Source organism: Saimiri boliviensis, chromosome 7 (genome assembly GCF_048565385.1).
Source record: "Saimiri boliviensis isolate mSaiBol1 chromosome 7, mSaiBol1.pri, whole genome shotgun sequence".
NCBI classification, from domain to species: domain Eukaryota; kingdom Metazoa; phylum Chordata; class Mammalia; order Primates; family Cebidae; genus Saimiri; species Saimiri boliviensis.
In genome coordinates, this window is record NC_133455.1 from 26,408,961 (window position 1) to 26,431,471 (window position 22,511).

Sequence of the window (22,511 nt, forward strand, 5' to 3'; positions counted from 1 at the left end):
ACCATACACTATACCATCTAGGGTTACCTATTTCAAAATAACTTTTAAAAATGGAATTTGAGATGTTACTTCACTACAGAAGAGCAGAATTTGGCAGATGAGCCAATTCCAGTAAGCTTCCTAAAACAGCATTTTGAGGTTACTGCAGTTTTCACTGTATTTAAATGGATTAGCCTAGAGTCATTTCTGCTCAAAATGATACTAATCACTCTAATTCTGATTAAAGGAACATGCAAGGCCATTCCAGATAAACTGTTAAGTCAGCAGAAACCTCAATCACCCAGGAAAGCCTTTGAGAAATAAATACTCATAAATCCTGTCTGTGGCTCTACGGATACTTCTTATTTATAGTGAAGCTAATAGGTTTTTATCCAAGTAACTTTTAAGATAAAAGCAAATTCAAAGAAAAAAGCAAGCACCATTAAGGAAAATTTAAAATTTGATTACTTTTTTAAAAATTTTATTTTAAAAACCTCTATTACGCAGTTTTGCTCTCTTTCTACAAATACTGTGGACTGTGTTAAGGTATTAAAATCATTATTCAGAGAAAGCTTTGGCAATGTATTTGTGACTAGTATAGCCATTTCGGCCAAAATGCTTTCCTTTCACATCCTTGTATGATGATTTAATTTGTGATATCTGATTTCTTTAAAAAAATCAATTTACTCTTGGTCTTATAAGCCATTTTCTTTTAGTTTTAGGGTCTAAATTTCTAATGTCTCTTAATTACAAAAAAAAAATTACAGTGGGTCAAAATGCTTAAGAAAATCTTGTTAGGATATGATTTATTGCAGTTAATCTGATTTTTTAAAAAGGTACTGTCTTATGAAAATTAAAGGAATGTTTGATTTGTAGCTACAGAGAAAAATTACACTTTTTAATCAAGAAGAAAACAATCTTTGGACAGGCTGCATGGCAGGGAGTACACTGAGATAACCTACCAACAAATTCAGTACAATTATCAAATAAGTTGCTGATCACAATCAGAATTTGGATTTGACTGAAAAATAATAATTAAACATGTTTCATTTTACACTCTGGCTGTGTTTCTATAAAGTTTTACTTAAGCTGTATTTTGGAAAACTGAATATTGTAAGTGTTCAAAAGGTAATTTCTACTCTTAAGAACAACCCTTATGTTAAATTCTTTATAGAGTTAATGCCAAAGTAATTTGTTTGCAGATATGAATTTATTTGAATTGTTTAAAATGCCACTTGTATTCATAGAGAATAAAGCTCCATGAGTATCATGATGAAGTCAGAACTCTTGTTATTATAATCTAATCCAGAATGGAAAGAGAACTGGAAAAATGCATTAATTCTTATTCAGTTGTTCTCAGAGTACGATAAATTTTTACAGCAGTCCATTAATAGTTCTAACAGACACATCATAAAATTTGAACTATTTTATTTGAGGCAGGGTCTCACTTTGTCACCAAGGCTGGAGTGCAGTGGTGCAATCTCAGGTCATGGCAACCTTTGCCTCCCCAGGTTCAAGAAATTCTCCCACCTCAGTCTCCCAAGTAGCTGGGACCACAGATGTGCACCACCACAACTAGCTAATTTTTGTATTTTTAGTAGAGATAGGGTTTTGCCATGTTGCCCAGGCTGAGCTCAACTGATCTACATGCCTCAGCCTCCCAAAGTACTAGAATTACAGGCATGGGCCATGGCACCCAGCTGAACTATTTTTTATTGATTGGTTGATTGACTGATTGATTGAGATGGAGTCTCACTCTGTTGCCTAGGCTGGAGTTCAGTGGTACGACCTTGGCTCACTGCAACCTCCATCTCCTAGGTTCAGTGATTTGCCTGCCTCAGCCTCTGGAGTAGCTAGGATTACAGGCATGTGCTACCATGTCCAACTACTTTTATTGTATTTTCAGTAGAGATGAGGTTTCAACATGTTGGCCAGCCTGGTCTCTAACACCTGACCTCAAGTGATCTACCTACCTCGGCCTCTCAAAGTGCTAGGATTACAGGTGTGAGCCACCATGCCAGGCCTATTTCATATATTTTAACACTAGACACTGTGACTTAATTCTTACAAGTTTTTTTAAAAAATAAAACTATCATTCCCAAAATATGTACTTTTTGGTAAATACTCTTCAAATAAAATTAGTGAGAGTATTGGCTAAGTATAATAATTAAAAGCAGGTTTTAAATCCTAGCTATTTCACATGTTAGGGCTGTATGATCTCAGAGAAATTACTTTATCTTTCTAACCTCAGTTTCCTCATCTATTGAAAGGAAAAAATTGCAGAATCTACCTTGTAATGTTGGGGTGGTGATTAAAAGAAGTTAATCTTTATAAAGCACTTAGCACAATGCCATAGAATAAGAGTTCAATAAATGTGTACTATGTTTGTTGCTCTGGATAAAACCAACAATAACTATGTCTGACATTTGCAACAAATGCCAAATTCTCTACTCTTGTTGACCGTCAATATAAGAAAGTCAAAGGGGACAGAATAAAAATTTCTCATTGGGGCACGGTAATGATTTCTGACCTACCAGTTACCTGATTTACTGTAATATTTTCACTTTCTTGTGTTTATAACAAACAATTGAAATTAGATGCATGAAACCAACAAGAATTGATGACGTCCTTCATTGAGATACCATACAGAGCTTACCCACCTGTGTAGCTCTTCTGTTTTGTCTTCAGTTGGACCTACGATTAGTAAACAATGACGAAGGACAGCTGCCATTACACGAAACTGATGAGAATCACTCTATGGCAAATAAAAAAGAGGAGAGGAAAAATTGGGGGTTGAATGCCTTAACAGAGGGATCTGCTACATGACTACATCTCTCACCCACCCCAAACATTCTTATACCATATATTGTAAATGTAGAATATCCTAGGAAGAATTCCAGAGGCAATACTAAGTAAACAGTCACTATATGAACAACTACAACCACTTCCAGAAATGCTGAAATAGCCACTCTGGTTTACCTTCTTAAGATTCAGTTCCACTGGAGATTTTTTCATTTCCAAAAAGCCTAAGTTTCTTTGTTCTATGGTACACTGTTACAGTTTACTAGTCATTATAAAAGTTCCAACAGATGTGATGCTAACCAGGTATTTCAGAGGCTGGTTGTATATTCTTAATAAAAATGTCTCATCTCTTAAATTTCAAAGCAATAGATCCACCAACTTCATTTTAATCAATTTTAATATTTTACTTCCCTCAAAACCACCAGCAAGTAATGAAAAACAAGTGATCTCCAATGTTTACTCATTGGCAGTGGTATTAAAGAGACACAGGGAGTTAGAAGGAAGAAGACAAACAATAGGAAATAACTTAAGCCCTGAATAATCATTTGGTTTACTTCTTCATTTTTAGTGAGATCGTGGGCCATTACACCTTCTTTAATTATCTGCATCAAAGTCATATCTTTCTTCTTCCAGATTTTAAATAATTAAGAAGACACATAAAATTAGAGATAACTGTGATAGCCTGGATATGCCGTATTTCAGGAAGACTCCAACTACCTCAAAAACTACTAAAAAATTATAAAACTTCTTAACACATCATTGATTTCAAGTCCATGTGAAGTGATATTATTTTCATAAATTATACATATATATCCTATATTTATACATAGAATTCACATAGCCCTTCTAGGAAGATGTCTCTCACAAAATCTAGCAAGTAATTGGGGTATACTTTCACAACTCATAATGTGGACAATAATATTTTAAACATAAAATCATCATGTAGAGAGTTGGATGAGAAGAGGGCCCCAGTGGCCTAACTGAAATAAAAAGGCACTGCACTTGGGGTCATGAGTCTAGACTGTCACTTTAGACAAGTCATATAGTTTCTCTGAGCCTCAGTTTCCCCACATGAATCTCCAAATACTGGAGGGTTCTGCCAGGGTTACACAGGATTAAAGAAAATGATATGCATAAAAGTGCTTTAATACTTTCAATAAAACATTTGAAAGTTAGGGAGAAGTATAACAGAAGAAGGGAAAAAAAGGCAAGACTGATAGAGCTGAAACAAATGATAAATAATTGTAGGGGGAAAGGGAAAAAACAAAGAGGAACTAATTAATGACAGAGACACTAAAACTGGCAGGGTTGGAAAGAATGTTGTCCCATTCAACAACCATCTCAAACACCTGAATAAAAATTCTCTCATATGTTAAATACCCATGTAAAACACATCCATTACTGAACTCTTGATAAGATCATATTTCCCTTGGTTTTAAAAATTAACTAGGAAATACACTTCCTCTTAAATTAGATTTTCCTTTATTTTAGATAAAATAATCTTTCTCTTTTCATGCTGATATTGACAGACTTCTGTAAATCTATCCATTTTGGTCTTTCCATTATTTGCAGCTGCAAACCAAAAATTCTACTTTTTACCCTATTTATACCTTTTCTAGTTTTGATAACATCAACTCCTAAGTTGTGCCCTATGTCTACAATAACCTCTCTTACTCTAAATCCACTAAATTATCTCCATTTCTCTACTTAAAACAACCACTAAAACCCCTGGATTGTTTGCCTCTGCTCTTTGTATCACTGATTCCTTTGTGTACTCCAGGTCTCAGCTAAAGCACCTTCTCAAAGAAGATCCTTCTAGGACCGGGCGCGGTGGCTCAAGCCTGTAATCCCAGCACTTTGGGAGGTCGAGGCGGGTGGATCACAAGGTCAAGAGATCGAGACCATCCTGGTCAACATGGTGAAACCCTGTCTCTACTAAAAATACAAAAAATTAGCTGGGCATGGTGGCGCGTGCCTGTAATCCCAGCTACTCAGGAGGCTGAGGCAGGAGAATCGCCTGAACCCAGGAGGCGGAGGTTGCGGTGAGCCGAGATTGCGCCATTGCACTCCAGCCTGGGTAACAAGAGCGAAACTCCGTCTCAAACAAAAAAAAAAAAAAAAGAAGATTCTTCTTTCTCTCATTAAATCGTAATTTGCAATTTCACCTTTGTTTATTTGCATATACTTTGTTTCCTCCACTAATCTATTACCTTAATGAGGAAACAGGGCATGTGTTTAATAGGTCACTAATGAATTTTAATGTAAATGTTATGTATAGTGTGCATACAGAAAAGTACCCAAATCATTAGTGTACAGCTAAATTTTCACAAAATGAGCACATCCATATAACCAATATAAAAATCATGCAATGCCAAAATTAAGAATCCCAGAATTTTCCCCATATCCCTTTCAAATGACCTTCTTAATGTTACAGATTAGTATTTTGGTTGTTATTGAACTTTATACGTATGGAATCATAAAATACAGATTCTCCTGTTGGCTTCTGAGCTTCATTCACATTCCTCTGTCTAGTAGCAGTGTGTTATTTTTCATTGTTTGAAAGCAGTGCTATTTGAAGTATGTTTGCGTACCACTGCTGGTCCACACCCTGTTCATCACTGATCTGCAACACCATGAGTACAGAAAGTATGCGTGAACATTTAGAAACTTCTGAGCAGTTTGGCACTGTGTCTAATACTGTATTATACAACAGTTGCATTCTGACAGATTTTTAGGAAAAAAAATCTGGTCCTTCACCACAGATAAGAAAGCACTGTTGAACCTAAGTACAATTAAAAAAAAAAAAAAAAAGAGTAAGAAAGAAAGCACTGCTGTATAGTATTTCAATATATAAATATGCCACAATTTACTTATATCTACTCCTGATTGACACTTGGACTGTTTCCAGCACAGGGCTATCTTGAAAAGTGCTGCTGTGAACATACTTTTTACATGTTATTTTATAGCTACAGGTACACAAGCTAGAGAAGAGATGCTGAGTCACAAGTTATATCCGTATGTCAAGCTTTACAAGGTACTGCTAAACTGAAGTACTTTTACCAATTTATACCCCACCAGTGGCTCTAGAGGGGCACCAATACTTGTTATAGTCAGCCTTTTTAATCAGTTATAGTTACGGTCATTCTCATGGACATGTAGTGATTTCTTATTTGTAGTATGCATTTTTCTGGTGACTATAAAGTTGAACACCTTTTCATATGTTTATTACTCATTTGGATATCTCTTTTGTGAAGTTCCTGTTTAAGCCCTTTTCTTATTTTTCTACTGGGTTGCCTGATTTTAATTTTTATGGGTTTGTAGGACTTTTTAATGTATTCTGAAGAGAGTCATCGCACATTTGTTCTCCTCCAGTGTCCTGTCTTTTTGCTTCTTTCGATGAACTCACTTTAACGAAGACTGTTTTGTCATTTCTTTCCTTTATGGTTTGATCCTTATTTTGTCCTGTTTTAGAAATCTTTGCTTATTTAAGAAATGTCTGCCCTGCATGAGAAAAAGTCATGAAGATACTCTTCACTAAGCTTTATTATTTTACCTTGTATATTTAGGTCTCTTATTCATCTCAAATTAAATTTTTACATCTGGTATAACATAGGGATTCAAATTCATTTTTTTTCCATATGGCCATACAATTGATAAAGCCCGATTTATTTAAAAGCCCATTCTTTCACTATTGCACTTCATTGTTACCTGTATCATAAGTCAGTTGACTATGTCAACTCTATTCTATCCCATTAGTCTATGTCTCAATAAATATTTGTTGGATGAGTGCTATCATTTAAGAAGTCTTAACAAAACTTAAAGTAAACACTATTTTCTATGTTTGTTATTCTACTATGTGACTTTCCATAAGCAGTTTAAACTCTCTGATCTTCACTGTCCTAATTTGTCAAATGGGGTTAATGCTACTGTCTCACAAAGATACCAGAAATGAAATGCAATTATTTTTCATAAAACATTATACAAACACAGCTTATACAACTGTTTATTAATTGCTTCCTGATTTAGTTTTGCTATTTTCAGGGCATCAATATTCTCTCCTCCTGAAATGATATTACCTTCAAAGGATGAGAGAGAAAATAAGTCCATAAGGATGAAGGGCAAAGGAAGAGAAAGAGAGCAAGCAGGCTTGGTTGTGATAGTGAAAATCAAAATGAGGTAACATTAAAAGACAGAAAAATAACCTCAGGAAATTCACTGGGATCTTCTTTACATAGCTTTCATCTTAATCACAGATTAAGAAGCTTTCACCTTAATTACAGATTCCACTACTGTGTATGTCCTTCAAAGTCTCTAAAATAATCATGGAACTAACCTCTTGTTACAATGTGACATTCCTAATTAACTTCTATGGACACTGTTTTATCTTATTCAGATGGTATCCTTTGACTACTCAGATACTTGTACTTCTCTGTTTGCACTTGGTTGTCTGTTTCTAACATGTCTGCTGGTCTGTACTTTCTTATTACACTGCACTGATACCCTGGAAGCACTGGAGAGGGGAGTGTGGTCTAGGGATCCCTAACAGTCCCTAGAATAACATGCTCTATTCCAACAACAGAGACATTTAGAAAAGTGTTAAAGCAGGAGGAAGACAAGAGCATTTCAATCAACTTTTCTAAAACTGACTTTATAACCTGCTAAATAAATCAACTGGCCTTTTAAAACACAGTGTCTTTAGGAAAGGGAGAGAGAGGATGATTCCACATGTTGAAATAAATCTAGCTACATTTCCCACTGAATGGAAAGCAAACTCCAAATTAATCTGCTGATGGCATCAGAAGGCAGGCACGAATTTAACACTGAGGCATGAATCTAAAATGAACAAATTGCACTAATTTGCTAAAGCTCAAGAAAAGCCTAGTCATTAATTTTCTATTTTTGGTGAACTGTAAATGAAAGTGGTCATAAAAATAACTGAAACAGTTTAAAACCCAAACCAAACATCTGTATTTTCTGTAACTGTCAAGATGTGAAATAGGCAAAGATTTAAAAAGTGAAATGCCCAGGGTCTGAAAAGGTATAAACCAGTAATATTTTTCTGAAGGTAAAATTGGCAATATATATAAAAACATCTTAAAACTTTGAAACCCTCTGGCCTGCCAATTTCAGGAACATATCCACAAAGATTTTATAAGAAAAAAATCACTGGAATTTAAGACAGCAAGCACCTGTAAACAATGTTAAGTGTCTTCAACAGGAGATGTGTTAAAACTTGATATATCTTTCCTTTATTTTCTTTCTGAGGCACTGTTACCCAGGCAGGAGTGCAGTGGCACAACCATGCAGCCTTAACCTTCTGGGCTCAAGTGATCCTCCCACCTCAGTCTCCCAGGTAGGTAGGACTATACACACATGCCACAATGTCTGAATAATTTTTAATCTTTTTTTATTTTTCTGTAGAGATTAAGTCTCACTATGTTGCCCAGGCTGGTCTCAAACTTCTGGGCTCAAGCCATCTTCCTGCCTCAGCCTCTCAAAGTGCTAGGATTACAGGCATGAGCCACCACTGCACCCAGCCATATTCTTCATTTTTCATAGATCTGTTTATACTTATTAGTATGTATGATTTCACAAGAAGGTAGAAGGTGGTGTCAAAAATTTCTTTTTGGTTGCAGAACGCTTTTTATCCCCCAAATTAAATCTTAATTACAATCTATATTTAAAGAAAATCAATAGCAATAGCAAGAACAATTGGTGCTCTTTATTTAAAGTAAGGATGAGGAACTGGGAACACTGTCCACTTACTCCCAGAGGCCACTCCTAGGAACCTGATGGCTTAAAGAAACACATTTTGAAAACCTACTCTTTATAAACTTTTATTGTGAAGAAAAAAGGCTAAGACTGTTAAATGATTGCATTTTTGTAAAAATGTACATATATATGTTTGTTTATATATTATACAATGAAGAACCGTTAGGAAGATAGACACCAGCCAGGCATGGTGGCTCACGCCTGTAATCCCAGCACTTTGGGAGGCCGAGGCGAGCAGATCACCTGAGGTCGGGAGTTTGAGACCAGCCTGACCAACAAGGAGAAACCCAATCTCTACTAAAAACACAAAAATTAGCCAGGCGTGGTGGTGCATGCCTGTAATCCCAGCTACTCAGGAGTCTGAGGCAGGAGAACCGCTTGAACCCAGGAGGTGGAGGTTGCAGTGAGCCAAGATCATGCCATTGGCCTCCCTCCAGCCTGGGCAAGAGCGAAACTCTCGTCTCAAAAAAAAGGAAGACATACACCAAAAGGGAAACAGTGCTTGGTACAGTAGCTTACATCTGTAATCTCAACTACTTGGGAGGTTGAGGTAGGAGGATTGCTTGAGGCTAGGAGTTGAAGACCAGCCTGAACAACATAGCAAGACCCATGCCTTAAAAGAATAAAAAATAATTAGCCAAATGTGGTGGCCTGCACCTAGTCCCAGCTACTTGGGAGGACGACTTGAGCCCAAGAGTGTGACAATGCAGTGAGCTATGATCACATCACGGCATTCCAGCCTACGTGACAGACAAGACTGCACTTTGGCAGGCCAAATCCCAGCACTCTGGGAGGCCGAGGTGAGTGGATCACGAGATCAGGAGTTCAAGACCGGCTTGGCCAACACGGTGAAAGCTCATCTCTACTGAAAATACAAAAAATAGCCAGACGTGGTGACATGGGCCTGTAGTCCCAGCTACTCTAGAGGCTGAGGCAGGAGAATTGTTTGAACCCGAGAGGCAGAGGTTGCAGTGAGCAGAGGTAGCACCACTGCACTCCAGCCTCGGTGACAGAACAAGACTCAGTCTCCCCCCAGCACCAAAAACAGAAAAGGAAAAAGTGCTTATCTTTAAGTGCTTAGCTCATAGGTAATTTGCATTTCTTATTGTTTATATGCCTTTTTCCTATTCTACAATGAACATATATTATTTTTATAAAAAGGAAAATAACGTTTATTTTAAAAGTTGGATTCTTCCGTATAACTTTCCATATCCTTTTATTTTTTTAAAATACTGGCAATTCTTTAGGTGCTTGTCCAATTGAAGTAAACTGTCTTTTGTCTGACAATAAAAAAGATATTAAAATCCAGGTAAATGGACTCTTAGTAGCAAGTTTCTTTGCACCCTGGTGACAGACTTTCTTTATGCTACCTTGTGGGTACATCAATAGAAGGTACTTTATGTTTCAGTCTCTGTCTTTCCATATACTGTTTAACTTCCATAAAATGTTCATCCTCCGGTTTTTCAAATGACTGAATCGTTGTGTTTTCAGATCTCAGTAGAGACCTTCAGAAAATTTCTCTTACTAACTATTCTCAATCAGTGTGATATTTCTCTCCTAGTACTTAACAGAATTTGAATTATACATTTGTTTACTGATTTATTACCTAGCTCACCTAAAAAACTGAAGTTTCATAAAGGTAAAGACAATGCCTATTATTTTCCAATATATTACATAATGCTTGGCATACTATCTAGCAATTAACTGACTGGATGAATGAATGACTAAATGTTTGCTAAAAGTTGACTCTGGAAACTCATGAAGACATTCTTACCTAACTGAGTTGGCAAGAATCTTATTTTCAATACTATTTAAATTTCTAAGCACTTCAATAATAGCCAGAGTCACATTTAAACGGGCATATTTTATAATGGCTGTGTCAGCTGACTCACAACAGGTATAACGTAAGAAATACCTGGCTCCAGGATTACTGATCCTTTTCATGTATCCTTTGGAAATTAAATATTCTATAACACAGAATGAGGATTTGCTACTTCAACATCTTCTGAAGGTTCTTCTAGCTCTGATATTACTTATAAGTAAAGTACACTAATGAGAAATAATCTCAATATACTGATATTTATTACCTGTCATCCATCTCATACATATACTGATGTGTAGCCACTGAATTTTAAACCCTTTTTTGTCAGGAATCTGAACAGTGAGCTACTATTTTGGGTATAACTGAAATAATAGGGAGCTCTAACAATAGCAAAACAACAGTCTCAGAAGTTTAAGGTCTCAAATGGAGAACTTAAAAACCCCAAAACAAACAGCGTAAGAAAAATAACCAAAGAAGGTACAAAATAAGCATAGAGACATAACATTTTAAATACTTCCAAATATTTGGTTTCAATGCATAAATGGAGCACGTGGGCTTTCCACATCTTTTCTTGCCAAGTCCCAGGAAAAACTGACCATACTACAATCATCTAAAACAGCTGTTAGGAATGATCTTCAAATATTTGGTTTCAAAATACAGACCTATTTGCACTTTAAAACTCAGATGTCTGCATACTCCCACTATAGCACTGCACTGAGATAATCCTTTTAAAGTAGGCTGCTGACAAAAACAGATCTTTATTCACGGGTGAGAAGTGTTTCAAATGCACATAGCAAAATGTTAGCCTAAATCTTAAAAAGTCAATTGTCAGAGAAGACAATTTGCTCTGGCACCAAAATCTCTCTTTTTTTACTGGAAGGGTTGAATTCCACTAGTTATTTAAGGCTAAAAAGAGAGTTAATGTGAAATGTTACGCTTCTAGAAGGAAGGAAAAAAGTTTATGTCTACTTCACTTAATTTGTTGACGTCCTTAAACTAAGTTTCCTATTTAGCATATTGTTCTTGCAGGTACTCAAATGTAAACTATTGAATCTGTCTCACTTTGGGTTGCTGGAGGGTTCAAGCCGCAGTGAAGGATCTTTGTCTAGAAATAAGTCAAGTGGTTTAAAATAACCTTTCCCATACTCTAATATGATCAGCTTATTTTCTAGAACTTACATATGAACACAGATCTAGTTGTGGTCTTACACCTCGGATAGTTATCTAACACTATAGAGAAACGCCCTGGAGACTGGGATGATAGGCATACACAGAGCATCTTCTTCTCTTCTGAGCAGACACCAATTCTGATTGATCAACTTCAAATTCGCTTGATCCGTCTTAGCTTTTCTTTAAGATGGCAGCCACTGAAAATGCCTACACCTTTACCAACCACGTTGTTTCGTTTCCCTTCAAATCTTACCATTTAAACTTTATTCCTGAAAGAGGCACTCTTAAGAAGAGAGAAGTAATAATGCAGCTGAGAAAACTAACTATATTTGGCATCTTACAAAATAGTAGTCCATATTCACCTTATTCTGATAGGTGTTATTACAAAAATGAAAGGATTAAGACTTACAACAGTTAAGAAGTATATCCTGGGTAATACAATTGCTTAATGGGAAAAGTGAGAACTTTTTCCATATCCCAACTTGTATTCTTCTCTTGCAGGAAACTCTAGGGATGCCCCAGAACAATTAAATTCCAGGTAGATAAAAATAGCCTTCTCTACCTTACCTCTTTATGCACCTTCCAACTGTCTACCGTCACATTGAAGAGAGCTTTGAGGGCCTCAATGGCACAGTCTGTCTCCTGAGGTGAGAGAGGAGGTCCATTATGGTCTATGGCCGATTCATACTCATCGGTCCACTTGATGCTAAAGGCACTTTCCAAGACCTGGGTTAGCAGCGGTAGTCCCTGGAGCTCATAGCGCAATTGTGACCTGATGTCGGTGTGCAAAAGTGACAGAAGGAAGAGAAGGCGCAAGTCAAAGCACTTAATGTCATTGATAAATTTCCGGTCCTTGCACTTTCTCAGGAGGTTACAGAGCTTTGCAGCAAGATTAAGTTCCAGGCTGAGCTGCTGTGCCATCTGACTGTTGAATACTATGTTACACAGACATTTTAATGACTCCACAATAACTGGGAACTCTGACACCTTCTCCAAAGAATCATCCAACTCATTCAGCTTGGCTAGTCGCAGCAGTATCTGCATATTTTCCTTAGTTGTTACAGGAACTAAAACCTTTTTGTCTCTGGAGAGAATGCGGAGTACTTCTAGGCAGGACACTTGACATGTTGTTGGGATGTCCTTTATAAGGACTTTAAATATGCCTTCACAGAGTTTCTGAAAAACAAGAACGAGTAGGCAAAAATCATTATTTGGCTCAAATGATTTAAAGTAGAATGCTTCTCTACCAATGTATTTAACAACAGTTAAAGATCTGTATAGAAAAGGTTTTTTATTATTTTTTAAATCACAGAATGTTAGAAACTAAAATATAAGGTGACTGAAAGAGATCTTATATTTGGTGAACTTCTTTCACTTTACAGATGGAAACTGAGGGCCAGAGAGGTTAAGTTACTTGCACTGGGACACAGTGAATTCATGGCAGAGTAAGAGCTAGAGTATGAGTTTCCTAGCGTCCAGCCTAATATTCTTTCTATAAAATCAATATTCTATTTTAAACTGACTAGTTTCAAATGTCATGTAAGTTTTGTTTTCAGTTGACTTTTTAACATCAGACTAAACATAGTATCAGGATGGAAGGCAATCAGTTTGAATCACAGCTGTTCCCTTCCCAGAAATAAAGATTAACGCCTAAAGAATTGGCTCATATTTGTCCACAGTACAGGCTCCTGCAAAAAGACTTTAAGAAGTATGCATTTCTGTTGAGTTTTAGTTCTGCTATTGCTTCTGAATTTGCAGTTCTTTAGCAGTAGTCCCATGTTTCAGAAACCCCCAGAAGCCCCTTTAGCTAAGATCTAATAATATTTAATCATCCAATAACTCCAGAGAACTTTTGCTGACAAACTGATTAAAAATTATTCTAGGTGTTAGATTCCAAATAGATTTTAATTAGCATATATGATGCCTTGAGCCAATTGCAAAAAGGTGACCCCTCCTGACAGACAAACTGCAAAAAAGAGTTCCCACTGGGTGGGTAAATTATTAAAAAGCACACACGGCTTGGGACGCTCAGATTGTGGACAGAATTTTAGCTTTATTTTGTTATCTCACTGTAGGGCACAGATCATACAAATATATGCAGCAGTTCTGGTTTCAAATCTTGCTACCAGTATCTCAAAAACAATTCTAGAATGAACCCAAATATCTTATATTTCCTGAAAAGGAATTTGTTATACCATTGCCAAATTTAAGAATCACTGACCATTCCCACAAAATTCAATGTCAGCTTTCTTCTCCACAAACTGCAGGCCTGGGTCTCTCAAGCTTATCCTTATATGTGAGGCAAGCAGGTATAACCACTCCATCACTGAACATTTCTGTATTCCCTTACACCTTATAAAAACAACAACTACTATTACCAATATAAGATTTTACAAAGTTTCTATTAATCTATCATCAGACTTAACTCTTTAATAAAAAGAGGCTGCCTGTGGGGTCAGACATAACGATCTTCTCAGGAAACTCTGGCTATGTGCACCTTCTTACGGTGCACATAGTCATCAGCTACAGAAATGCCTATTTTAAATATAGTCATCCCTTGGTATCTGTGGGGAATTGATTCCAAAACTCCTGCAGATAATAAAATCCACAGATGTTCAAGTCTCATATAAAATGGTACAGTATTTGCATATAACCACCTAGGCACATCATCCTGTATACTCTAAGTTATCACTAGATTATTACATCTAATACAATATAAATGCTATGTAAATGATTATTGTATTAAGGAATGATGACAGAAAAGTTTGTACGTGTTCAACACAGACGATTGTATTACGTTCTCTAAATAGATGTAGAAAGGAACTTTACCTGACAAGCCAAAAAAATTTTCCTAACAGTGTCAATTCTAGCCCTACCATACCTGGTAATTAGAAAGGACTTTCTTTTAATGTTTTAATATTATTGTTAAAGCACTTTTTTTTCTGAACGAAGTTTGGGGATAGGGGAAAGTATACTGTGCCCATTATTAAAAGTATACAGAACAGGGAAAATTTTCACCATATTTAGATCTTTCACATTCAAGACAAAGAAATTCATATGTGATATATTCCTGGGGGTGGAGTCAGGTCACCTTTGTTTCCATACAATTTTATTCAAGAAGGAAATATCTACCTTCCTCCTTAAGTTGTGAAACATGTAATAAGGTATTATAAAATATTATATATGTGAATTTGGAGTTCTACATATCTAATAGCACACAAATATCTTCCTTCCATTCTAAACCAAAAACAACAACAATAAAATTTTTAAAAACGTGTGGGCAGTATGGCACCTTTCTTCCTAATAACTTCAGACTTAAGAAAGAAAAAGAGCAGAGCATGAAGACAAATTGGAATAGCCAGGCCTATACATAAACCAAATGGACTGAGAAACTCTAGGACATCAAAGAAATTAAAGGTACCTAAAAAATTTACAGTTAAAAACTGCTTCATCTAAAAGCTTGTAGAAGATCATCCAGCAAGCGAAGACAAGATCTTTTTGCACAGTTTTTAATTATAGTTGTTCTTGAACATACCATTTCTCACTACAGACCTACCTCATACTATGCCTGTTCTGTAGCTTTTTGCTATATCTCTTAAAAAGTAATACCACATTTTGGACAATGACTCCTTTTTAAAATTACAATTTTTAGAACCAAAACACGTGAAATATAATAAAAGTGATATTTAATCAACATATCAATGCTTTACCCAATACAATAATTTCAATTTAAAGATTATCAGGAACAAATTAATAAAAGTGGTTGAAAAGGCAGCATTCTTTACAGCTCCTCTACCTGTTGAGTTTGTATGCTGTTTCTTTGTTTCAACGGTGCTCTTGTATCTCCCCTTTATTTTGCTCTATCAGAACTTTTCTGTGCTGTAATTATTTACTCTACCTAAAACATGCTCTGCTCTCCTCAAACACCTTTCATAGCTCCCTGCTGCCCACAGAGTGCTGCTGAAATGTGTCCAGTGTCCTTTCCTACTGTTGTCTGATACACACAATGCAAACACACAGTTTCTTCTTCAGGTGTTCCCAACTGACTCCCAGTCCCAACCATGATACATCCTGAGTCTTTCCTCCACTGTTCCTTCAGCGTGGTATGCCCTGCCACCACATCCATTCATCAGGGATTGCCAAGAACTTTTTAGCAGTTTGCTCCTCAACTGAAACCCTAGAGTAGACTCTAACAGTGGTTCTCAAACTTCAACATGTCTCATAATTACCTAAAGGACTATTAAAAAACAGACTGTTGCACCTCATCCCTAGAGTTTCTAATTCAGTAGGTCTAGGATGAGGATCCAGAAACGGGACTTTTAACAAATTCCTAGTAGGTGCTACTGCTGGTCAGAATCCACAATGTAAGAACCACTGAACTATGATTAACAATGGACTGACATAATTTGGATGTTAGGGTCAAGGGTTAACTAGAATACCTGACCAGGTGAACACAGAAAAGCAGGAAGACTTGAACGCCATTAGCATAACACCTTGACTTCTCCTTCAGTGTCGTGTGCTAAAGATGCAGAAGGGTGGCAGGGACAGGAATCAGATGTCATTGTCTAGTCACATTACCTTTCTTAACTTAAATGTTAAAAACTGCTAGAGCGTGAGGCACATTACTTGTTTAAGGTCAGCGACCCTGGGCTTGAAATTTGTTCAACCTACCATGGACTCTAAAACCAAATCAGTGTGGTAATTAAGAGCAGAAGTTCTGAATTTAAATTGTTTGCATCCAAATCTTGGCTCTTCTACTTAACAATTGTGACCTTGGTAAGTTACTTGGTCTCTGGACCTCATTTACTGCAAGAATTAAATGAGATCATGCATGTACAACACTTAGGGCAGTGCCTGGCAAGTGATAAATGTTCAGAACAGGTTATCGATTACACATTATTATAAGGTAAATTGTCAAAGTCCTCAGTTTGGCACTTAAGATCTACTAACCTGCTCTGAGTCTTCTTTCACACTATTTTTATCAAATTTTCCTCTTTAGCTATATTCCTTTCGAAATTATCTCACATTAGCTTTTTGCTTTCTTACTGCCTCCCTTTATACGTCAGTCCTTTTCCTTTTCTATTTAAGTTTTTTTGAAGGCTAAGCTTAAAATCCATTTTCAACATAAAATTCTCTCTAACCACTTTAGCCCTCAACATTCTTCCTTTCTAAAGGATACCTAAACCACAAATTTGTAGCAGTCATTTGGTGCTTAGCAGATCCGTCCTGTTAGTTTTCTTTTTATGAGTTTGCCTCCACTACTAAAAGCTCTCTGAAGGTGAAAAGGACATCTTTTTTACAAGAGAAGAAAATGTATTGTAGTGGCTTTTGAATCATTGACCTGAATTTAATACCTTCTTTGCCACTGTGTGACTTTTTTTTTTTTTTTTTTTTTTAACTAACTGTATGATTTAGACACTTCTGAGTCTTTCTTTTTTTTGAGACAGAGTCTCACCCTGTTGCCCAGGCTGGAGTGCAATGGCTCGCTCTTGGCTCACCGCAACCTCCACTTCCCAGGTTCAAGCCATTCTCCTGCCTCAGCCTCCCAAGTAGCTGGGATTACAGGTGCGTGCCACCATGCCCAGCCACTTTTTGTATTTTTAAGTGGAGTCAGGATTTCGCCATGTTGGTCAGGCTGGTCTTGAACCCCTGACCTTGTGATCTGCCTGCCTCAGCCTCTCAAAGTGCTGGGATTACAGGCATGAGCCGCCATGCCTGGCTTCAGTTTCTAATTTTTTAAAAAATGAGAGTAACATCCATACCTCACAGGGATGTTATTAAATAGACCCTGGGGCATAATAAGCACTCTAATAGTTACTACTATGTTTTATTTCTTCATAATCTTAGTTGCTCGTAAGAGAGCAACTAAGCAACTAGAACATAATAAGCATCCTCCCTCCAACTCAAAATAAATTAAGAAGTTCCTTAAATCTCAAGCATTAGTAGAGGTCTATTAATAATGTCTTCTCCTTTCTAAGAAGGAAAGAAAGTAGTAGGCGCTATTCTTGTGATTGTACTGGTAGGGTGGTTTACTCCCCTGGGTAAAAGTCTTTTCACAGAAGTAGCAGAAGGTATGTACCTTCATGCAAAGTTTTTTTTTCTGAAGAGTTTAAATTACCTATATATATATGCTCTATAAAATACAGAATAAAACTGTTTAAAAAACTAGGGAAAAAATCATAATTATATAAACTGGTATATTTTATATACAGTAGACAGAAGGCTTGATCCTCAATTTACTTGATTTTCACTAACATGATTATTTTAAAACACAGTTATGATCATCATGTGCACACAATTTTGTTTCCTAACTTTTAAATTTAACATAAATAAGTATTTTTCATATCGCCACAGTCCTTGTAAAACATAATTTTAAATGGATGCAGTATTAAATATGACTCCTGTTCTCAACGACTCTCTAGCATGAAATATAGTAGAGTCCAGAAAGAACAATGGGTTTACCATTAAAAGGGATGGCTTCACAATTTTAATAATTATAGCACATGTTAAGTAGCCCTTAATCAAACTGCTTAGAAACAGAAGTGTTTCCCATTTCTTGGGGTTTTGAAATATTTGTATTATACTTACTTGGTTGAGCATCACAAATCTAAAATCCTGTAATGAACATTTCCTTTGACTATCATGTCATCACTCAAAAAGTTCCAAATTTTGTCCTGTCATTTGCAACAACATGGATGGAACTGGAGGACATTATGTTAAGTGAAATAAACTAGGCACAGAAAGACAGATATCGCATGTTCTCACTCATATATGGAAGTTAAAAAAAAAGTTGATCGAATGGAGATAGTAGAACGATGGCCACTAGCTGGGAAAGGTAGTAGAGGTGGCTAGGGGGTGGATATGGAGGGGTTGATTAAAGAGTACAAAAATACCATTAGATAGAAGGAATAAGATCTAGTGTTCAGTAGCACAGCAGGTCAATTACATTTACCAATAATATTTCAAAAAACTAGAAGAACAGAACTGGAATGTTCCTAACACAAAAGAAATGTTAAATGTTTGAAAGGATGGATACCCCAGTTACCCTGATTTGATCATTACGCACTGAATACACTTGTGTCAAAATATCACATGTACCTCATAAATATGCAGAATTAAAAAGTATCCATAATTTTTTTTTCAGTTTTGAATTCTGGAGATTCAGGTTTGGGGATTTGGGATGTGTAACCTGTAATATTTTTTGCTTATGTGCTTAACAGTTTACAAAAACTTTTACGTTTCTCAATCTAAGAAATACTTCACTGAGAGCCAAGCGTGGTGGCTCACGCCTGTAATCCTAGCACTTTGGGAGGTTAGGTGGGTGGATCACCTGAGGTCAGGAATTTGAGACAAGCCTGACCAATACGTTGAAATCCTGTCTCTACTAAAAATACAAAACATTAGCCAGGTGTGGTGGTGTGCACCTGTAGTCCCAGCCATTAGGGAGGCTAAGACAGGAGAACTACTTGAACCTGGGAGGCAGAAATGGCAGTGAGCTGAGATTGCGCCACTGCACTCCAGCCTGGGTGACAGAGTGAGAAGAAAAAAAAAGAAAGAAATGAAAAAAGGAAGGAAGGAAAAGAAAGAAATGCTTACTGAACACTTATTACACAATTCATTTTTTTTTTCTTGCTCTGTCTTCTGGGCAGAAATGCAGTGATGCAATATTGGTCATGGCAACGTCCACCTCCTGGATTCAGGCAATTCTCCTGCCTCAGGCTCCCGAGTAGCTGGGATTACAGGCGCATGCCACCATGCCCGGCTAATTTTTGTATTTTTAGTAAACATAGGGTTTTGCCATGTTGACCAGGCTGGTCTCCAACTCCTGACCTCAGATGATCCTCCCACTTTGGCCTCCCAAAGTGCTGGGATTACAGGCATGAGCCACCACGCCTGACCCCACTACACAATTCTTAAAATGTCAAATGATGGCCTGGAGCCACTTAGTTAAAAAATACGAAGTCAGGACTCAATCCAGATCATCTGATTCCAATGTAATTTCCACTGTAAATCAATGATCATACCACAGCTGTTTCTAATTTACAGTGATTTTAAGCATGTCACTTTATTAGGCCTTTCCCCCCTCTCCATACCACGTATTAAAACTGAATGCCATCTAAGGCAACTTTCTTTGAGCTCCAGAATAGTAGGCTTTTTTTTTTTTCACTCTGAATCTATAAAACTAGGATCATCTTTGGCTTTAGCTATGAAACAAACAGGCTATGAAGCATATGTGAGCATTCAAATGATTGATCAAGATTTATATTCTATCTTAACAGGTGACTTCTAAAACTATTTTTAAAAAGTCAAGTTTTATGCATAAGGAAAATGTCTTTGCTTAAAAGATTGATACCACAGTTAGTCTACTACACTCTGGTAATGCAGAATAGGTTTTTAGAAAACCCTTTGGAGGGAAGTGCTACTTAGAAGAGTTGTCTATTGATTAGTGCCAGTTCAACAACTCCTTGTTGCTAGGTCATGTTGAGACAGGTACATAAGGTGAGACAGGCATAAAAGAGAGTATGAATTTAGAAACATTCATAGTAATTTGATGATTACTTTTAGTGATTAATTTTTATTGCATTTTATAAAAGTAGTAGCCTATTGCAAACTAAGGAAAAACAAACAATAAAATACCTTGATCCTTCATCACAAATAATTTGAGAAGCACTGTTCTAGACAACACTTCCAGGGTAGTTAATAAATAATACATAGCTTCATAAATACAGTCATCCCTCATTGTCCTCAGAAGGCTAGTTTCAGGACCCCCACGGATACTGAAATTCATAGATGCTCAAGTCCCTAATATGAAATGGTATAGTATTTGCATATAACCTTTGCACAACCTCCCATATACTTTAAATCACCTCTAGACTACTTATAATACCTAATACAATATAATACAATATAAATGTTATGTAAATAGCTGTTATACATATTTTTTATTTGTATTTTTTACTGTTATTGTTTTTGGGGTTTTTACCCTCTTTTTTTTTTTTTTTTTTTTTTGAAACAGAGTCTTGCTCTGTTGCCCAGGCTGGAGTGTAGTTGCACAATCTTGGCTCACTGCAACCTCTGCCTCCCAGGTTCAAGCGATTCTCCTGCCTCAACTTCCCAAGTAGAAGGGATTACAGGCACATGCCACCATACCTGGCTGACATATTTTTAGCAGAGACAGGGTTTCACAATGTTGGTCAGGCTGGTCTTGAACTCCTGACCTTAGGTGTTCTGCCTGCCTCAGCCTCCCAAAGTGCTGGGATTATAGGTGTGAGCTACAGTGTCCAGCGTCCCCTAAATATTTTTTATCTCTTTTGGTTGAATCTATGGATACAGAAGGCTGACTATAGGCTTATCTAACAGTTTGTTAAGCACTGTGAGGGAAACTGATAGTTGTCCACCAAAATCCACCGTCCTTTTCTCATGCAGTAACAGAACTGTGGCAGGGCCCATGGCTACCTAGCTACACCACATCCCCCAGTTATTCTTCATTGCTATATGATGGAGCCCTTGCTAGTAAAATGAAACTATATAGACATGATCTATACCATTTCCAGGTCTGGTTCTTTAAGACAGTAGATAGGACTTCTCCACTGTCCTCTCCCTTTCTATAGCCTAAAACCTAGAAGTGGCTGCCCGGTCTAGGTTAAAACAATGCTCAGATAGTGAAGCATGACTTGACAACTTGAAGAGAAACCAGGCCCCTGAATAAATTCATAAAGCAAAGCCATTCACTGCCTAAATGATTATCTCGGAACTATTTCTTGAAAAGGTAATAAACACCCGTATTCCATAAACCACTTCTATCTTGAGGTCCCTGTATTAGAACAACTTAGCTTTAACCTAAATATAATACCACTTTGAAATATGATGTACCGTGCAGAATCTCAACTGTGCCAACATTCCATGAGTGACAGATATTATAGTTTACTTCAATGACTAAGAAACTGCTTTCTGTATCTAATATTAGGAGCTATGCCAACTTGGCCTAGTTGTGCCATGTCCACTTTTATATTCATTTTCTTATCTACTCAGCCATCTATCAAGAATTTACCAAGTTATTTTCTACCAAAATATCCTGTTAATTTCCCTTTCCAAGGCAATGTGGGGAGACAACAGTAAACATCTAAGGAACTTAAAGTAGAGCAGAAGAGGATTATAAGGAAACAAGATGTGGATCAGTATGATAAGTGCACTGATAGATCTAAGCAAGAATTTCTCTGCCTCAGCATAAATGACATCCTGGACTGGATAACTCTTTGTTTTGGGAGTCTGTTCTGTGCAATGTAGGGCATTTGGTAGTACCCTTGGCTGCCACCCACTAGATGCCAGTAACACTCCCAGCAGTCATGACAATCAAAAACGTCTCCAGAAACTGCCAAATGTCTCCAGGGGAGAAAATCCACCCTGTTCCCATGATGATCACTGATTTAAACATAAAATGTTATGGCAATAAAAATCTAAAGTACCTAATCCAATCTTGTAAGAGAGAATTAAACCAATTCAGGAAAAAGTCTCCTAAGGAACTATCATTAAAGATAACACCTAAAAGATACAGGTTCAATTTCCATTCAGTCCTTTAACAAATATTCTGAGTAGCTACCACATTCAGGGCATTGTGCTAAGTGATGAGCATACAGTGGTGAACAGAGATATAATTCTGGTGTTAAAATGTTAAATAAATACAACAAGGGAAACTAAGAGGATATTTTAATAGAAAATAACTGGAGAAAATATCAACTTTAGATAGAGTTATATTTAAGTCAATTTCTGATAGTGAAAAGCTGCTAAATGTGTAGAACAGAAGAAAGAACAGTAGGCCAGGTGTGGCAGCTCACACCTGTAATCCCAACACTTTGGGAGGCCAAGGCAGGTAGATCATGAGGTCAGGAAATCAAGAACATCCTGGCCAACATGGTGAAACACCACCTTAACTAAAAATATAAAAATTAGCTGGCCGGGCGCGGTG

At 36.8% G+C, this 22,511-nt stretch overlaps 1 protein-coding gene across 12 annotated transcripts in view; it reads right to left on the bottom strand.

The window, feature by feature from the left end:
• Positions 1-22,511, bottom strand: part of RIC8B (RIC8 guanine nucleotide exchange factor B) — a 116,312-nt gene that overhangs the window by 59,661 nt on the left and 34,140 nt on the right. For all 12 annotated transcript variants that reach the window (XR_012518345.1, XR_745099.3, XM_039471762.2 and 9 more), the window contains 2 exons: positions 12,113-12,721; positions 2,640-2,734 (listed from right to left, as the gene is read on the bottom strand). Coding sequence is in view for 10 of the 12 variants with exons in the window: in XM_039471762.2 (XP_039327696.1) it covers positions 2,640-2,734; positions 12,113-12,721 (704 nt within the window). In the remaining 2 variants the exon portion in view is untranslated. The remainder of the gene's footprint in view (positions 1-2,639; positions 2,735-12,112; positions 12,722-22,511) is intronic.